General features: G+C 37.6%; 1 protein-coding gene across 1 annotated transcript; it reads left to right on the top strand.

Moving 5' to 3' along the window:
* The first annotated feature begins 4,218 nt into the window (after positions 1 to 4,218).
* LOC140180513 (protein MAIN-LIKE 1-like) lies at positions 4,219 to 4,916 on the top strand. Its single transcript, XM_072221732.1, has 3 exons — positions 4,219 to 4,454; positions 4,536 to 4,751; positions 4,868 to 4,916. The coding sequence occupies exons 1-3, from the start codon at positions 4,219 to 4,221 to the stop codon at positions 4,914 to 4,916; spliced, it is 501 nt and encodes a 166-aa protein (XP_072077833.1).
* Positions 4,917 to 5,416: the final 500 nt, after the last annotated feature.

Raw genomic sequence — 5,416 nt, 5'->3', positions numbered from 1 at the left:
AAGAATAAAAGAAAAAGAGAGAACAAAAGTGAGGAATGTAAACCCTGACTAATTAGTAAATAATTAACCGATAAATTAATTATTAATTGAGGAAATTAGAAAATTAAAGTTTATATTTTAATGAAGTAGAAATAATTAAAATACGAATTTTAAAGATTTTGGCCCAAAGTTGGGCCAACGGGTCGAACCAGTTAGACCGAACACAAGGCCCATATATAAAGACCAACATCCAGCCATCTTGATTTCATTTTTCATGCTTCAGCTGAACGAGAGGGTGAAGGACGTCAAATTGGAAAGGGAAACCCAAACCCTCATTTAACATTTTAAATCTTTGTAATTTTCAATCCGGAGCTTCGATTGATGAACCGTCTGCGGCCACGTGTTCATCTCGGAATTTTATACAAAACCCATTAAACAATTTTGTAAGAATCTAATGATTTCTCACTCGGCCACTCTTCCCTAATTTCAAAATTTAAGGTTTTGATTTTGAGAGATTATGTGGTTTTGATGTTCTAGGGTCGAATTAGCCCATGGATAATGTTGGGCTTTGTCCATTTGACTCATGGGTAACAGTAAGAAAACTCTAACCCTTGTGAATTGGTAATTTAGTGAGCTCAATGTTGATTATATTGTATGAATTAGATTGTGTATCTTGTTGAATTAGAGTTAAATTGGTGGATATTGGAAGCTTGGAATTAAATCTTGGGAGCTAAAAAATTCAATTGGTGAGGAGTTAGAGCTTTGGAGCTTGAGAAACAATGGATAATTGAGGTGTTTCGGGCTTAGGGAGAAATCGGCCAAGGTGTGATTTTGGTTTCTCGTAGTTAATGTTTAATGCCACGTGAAAACTTAGGCTAGAAGACCTTAAGATAGGAATGAACTGAATGAATTATTGATGGATTGTTTATATGATATATGATGTGTGTATAAAGGATGAATGAATTTGTATATGTTGAAGTATGACTTTAATGAGTATAAAATAATGATGATTGTTGATGTGTTAAAGGTTGATGGTGGGTTTGTAAAATTGAATTGAATGGATTGGTTCAGAGATGCGTGATTTAATATTGGAATTAGTTTGATTTTGAAATAATTTGATACTAGGAATGATTTGAATGACTAAGAGGTGTTTGGATTGGTGGTTGGGACCCTTGAAGAGTAGCAAAAGTCCAAGTTTATAGGAGATACTACCGAAAATTTTATGAAAATAGGAAGCTTCATTTGGAGTGGTTATTTAGAAAGATTTGGATTTTAAAAGATTTTATAATTTGATTTTGAATTATTGATGAACAGAATGGGAGGAATGATGATGATTGAATGAGAATGAAGAATAATGAGATTATGAATTTAAAGTATGATTTTGAATGAAATTGAATGACAGTGAGAATGGGTTTGAAAATGAATTTGAATTTGATTGAGATATATGTGACCGGGTAAGAGGCAATGGTTCGTCCCACTTGCTTCGGGTCAATGTCTGAGGTGTGATAATGATGATAATTGATTAAGAATGAATGGGTGTATGTTTGTGATACCTAGGCAGTAGTAAGGATTGTGGTTCGTCCCTCTTGCTCCGGATCAATGTTTGATATACCTGGGCAGTAGCAAGGATGTGGTTCATCCCGCTTGCTCCAGGTCAGTGATTGTGACGCTTGGGTAGTAGCAGTAGTAATGGATTATTCTGCTTGCTCCAGGTTGAGCTTTCAACTACCCGCCTGGGTAGTAGCAGCAATATTGGTTTAATTTCACTTGCTCTGAGTTAAACGGATAGTAGCAAGGGGGTTGTAGCTCAGACCCACTTGCTCCGCAATGGGTATTTCTGTCCATGGTTAGCTACTAGGACGTGTCAGGTTGACTATATAACCGACAGATGATATCATCAGCTATAGGACATGCATACATCATGTATATATGTGTGCTTTGTTTCATTGTGCATTTGATTGGGTTTGCCTATGTGATTATCATGCTTACTTGTTATATTCACTACCTACTGTAACTGTATCCTATTTGTGTTTGTCATTGTTTGTATTGCTTGTCTGTGCACCGGAATTTTATAGGATTAGAGGAAGGTGAAAATTAGGAATATAGTTAGAATTGAGATTGAATCAAGAATCCTTAGATACCCCCACCCTATTTATGATTTTCAATTTTAGTTTTAAGTTTGAATCTATCTTTAGAAGTTCTAAGAATGTCTTTGGCTTTTCTGAGACCTTTTATATTAACTATGTGGGCACCTTTACCATGCTGAGAACCTCTGGTTCTCATTCCATACATATTGTTGCTTTTCAGATGCAGGTCAGGAGATACCTCACTGAGCATTCTGGAGACTCTGTAGAAGCGAAGAACTCTGGGGACCTAGGATTGTACTTTATTTATGTTTATATATGTGTATCGATTCTTCATCTTGTATTTATGCTTGTCCCTCTTAGAGGTTGACTTGGAGAAACAGGTTGTCAGTTTTACGAGTCTAGGATATATATATATATATACTCTGGCCGGCCTTTGCTTCGCAGGTCGAGTTCGGAGCTTGATATTTGTATTTTGGAATTCTAATCTATATTTATGGTCTTTTAGCTTTCCTTTTGATCTTGCTTATCCGTCCACACTTATTTTTCGTGAGCGACGCAATTTCTATTTCGATTTTGCTTAACTTCTTTATCAAGGCTCATAGTTAAATGAATGGTCTTTAAAAAACTATGCAAAAATATTTCAAATGAATGGCTTAGATTGTATCTGTATTAAACTTGTTAGAAATATTAGTTTTGATATAAAATTAAATGTATTTACAGACCGGCCCTAACATAGTTTGATTGGACCAATTCTATAATAACCAGTCTTTTTTAAACAAATTGATGAATGATTTTTTTTTTGGGACTTTGTCACATGAGTCACACCCATAATTCATCCAAACAAAAAGTTTAGACTCAATTACTACCCACTATCCAATAACATTACTTATGCCCTTTAGTCCTTTACAACTTCATTCTCTACTTTCTCATATGCATAAATTCTTGAAAAACTAAGACAAAAAAAAAAAAATAAAAGAAAATTTTGAAAAAGCTTCAAAAATATAAAAATGTTGTAATAATAATAAATAACAGTAAAAAAATTTAATCATATTTTTTTTGAAAAATTAAATTAAAAAAGTTCGAATAATAATAATAATAATAATAATAATAATAATAATAATAATAATAATAATAATAATAATAATAATAATAATAATAATAATAAGATCCAATCATTTTTTTTGAAAAATTAAATTAAAAAATTTGTATAATAATAATAAAAATATCAATGATGATGATGATAATAATAATAATAATAATAATAATAATAATAAGCATAATAATAATAACAAAAATAATAATAAGCATAATTATTATTATTATTATTATTATCAATGATAATAATAATAATAATAATAATAATAATAATAATAATAATAATAATAATAATAATAATAATAATAATAATAATAATAAAAGGGTAAAAAACACAAATAAACCATGGGAGGAAACTTGTTACATGAATAAGCCAAATGGAAAAGTGACTCACGAATCAGCCAAACCCTATTTTTATATAATTCGATCCTATTTGGTTCGAACTCCATTTGAACATAAATCGAACCTATTTGGTTCGAACTTCACAGTTATAATTCGAACCTAATTGGTTCGAATTACTCTTGATTACGTGCCTCCAATAATTCGAACCTAATTGGTTTGAATTATGAACAATTGGGCTATATAAGGAGTTCGAATCAAGCAAATTTGAACAACTTATCATTTTCCATACCCCACCAAATTCCAGACAAAACGACCCAGATTCGATCTGAGAAATAGTAGAACCGAAGACTCAGCTGATGGGGGACGATCCTGCAAGGCTGTACCGGTTGGACGGGGTTGCTCATATAGCCGGGGTTGCTCAATATAATTGGTTTATTGTGTTAGTTTATTTTTTGGTTAGCAGTATTGTATGTGGTTCTAATAATGCGGTCCGTTTAATGCGCAGCCACAGTGATGCATCAGGAGCATGCGGCGGCAACAAGGCATGCCACTCGATGAGCGTTATGTTCCCTACTTGCAGATGGCCGGGTTATACCATCTTGCTAGGCTGAACGATAGATGGTTCCGGTTAGATGAGCCCCTTGTCAGCGCCTTCATCGAGAGGTGGCGTCCTGAGACGCACACCTTCCATATGCCCTTCGGAGAGTGCACGATCATGCTTCAGGATGTGGCGTACCAGTTGGGGTTGGCAGTGGACGGGCGTTATGTTAGCGGTTGCCTTACAGACTTCCATGTGTATATCGAGGGTGGACGTCCAGCTTGGGTGTGGTTCGAGGAGTTGCTTGGAGTGATTCCTCCTCCGAGCCAGATTCAGAAGTTCGCAGTAAACTGCACCTGGTTCCAGGAGACTTTCGGAGAGTGCCCCGAGGGAGCCGATGAGGAGACTGTGCGGCACTTTGCTCGTGCCTATATCATGATGTTGTTGGGCACTCAGCTGTTTGCCGACAAGTCCGGCAACCGCATTCACATCAGATGGCTTCCCTACATAGCTAGGCTTGAGGAGATGGGTTCCTACAGTTGGGGATCTACAGCATTGGCATGGTTGTACCGGTGCATGTGCCGAGTGGCAAACAGACATGTGGTGAAGTTAGCAGGCCCACTTCAGCTACTTCAGTCCTGGATCTTCTGGCGCTTTCCCAGGTTTAGGCCTGCTGGGTATGATACGTGCAGCTGGCCTTTGGCATCGAGGTACGCTACTCAGGCTTTTCTATTTCAAGTTGAGATAGCTGATGTGAGTGTACGACTGTACCGTATTACAAATCTGTCATACTTCTGATTAAACATAACACCCATGTGCCCTGTAGGTGGTCAGGTTACAGCCCTTCCTACAGCCAGAAGGGTCCTCGACTGTAGAGCACGAGACTGAAGATAGACATGTTACAGGCCAGGGATGTGAGTGTTGTTCCGGTTACTTTTATTTGAATAACTAGACATCAGATGTTTCTGTAGAGGGAGTTGGCGTGACAACATCGGTATTTTTTTGTGCAGTTTATCTAGATGTCGTATAGCTCCCCCGAGGTACTTCAGGTTGTGCATCTGGAGGCGTTGGAGCCTCGACACATGGCGGTGTGGCGGTCTGTCACGTCGCTGATATACTTTGCCGTCGTAGAGTGGCATCAGGTAGATAGGGTGCTACCGCAGTTCGGTGGTGTGCAGCCCCTCCCGCGTCCCGCCCTGAACATCGACTTTCTGAAGTCGAAGGATGGGAGAGGCGGTGATCGTTGGTTCCCGTCCGCTTTACCGGATTGGCATATTCTTTGGGAGACCCGTGTGGACCACGTCCTCCGGTTCGATATTGTTGCCGATCCTGGACCTTCGCACGCCTACCTAGACTGGTGGAGTCAGCATGGAAA

This window comes from Arachis hypogaea, chromosome 17, assembly GCF_003086295.3.
Source record: "Arachis hypogaea cultivar Tifrunner chromosome 17, arahy.Tifrunner.gnm2.J5K5, whole genome shotgun sequence".
Classification (NCBI taxonomy): domain Eukaryota; kingdom Viridiplantae; phylum Streptophyta; class Magnoliopsida; order Fabales; family Fabaceae; genus Arachis; species Arachis hypogaea.
The sequence above is the reverse complement of the archived record's forward strand: the minus strand, read 5'-3'. Positions and strand labels throughout refer to the sequence as shown.

What these genes read in the sequence shown, in the direction of transcription:
- LOC140180513 (XM_072221732.1), top strand. Translation starts at nt 4,219, where the DNA reads ATGCTTCAGGATGTGGCGTACCAGTTGGGGTTGGCAGTGGACGGGCGT. An exon ending in GCCGATGAGGAGACTGTGCG is followed by an intron (nt 4,455 to 4,535) that starts GCACTTTGCTCG and finishes CATTCACATCAG; the next exon opens with ATGGCTTCCCTACATAGCTA. An exon ending in AGCTGGCCTTTGGCATCGAG is followed by an intron (nt 4,752 to 4,867) that starts GTACGCTACTCA and finishes TGTGCCCTGTAG; the next exon opens with GTGGTCAGGTTACAGCCCTT.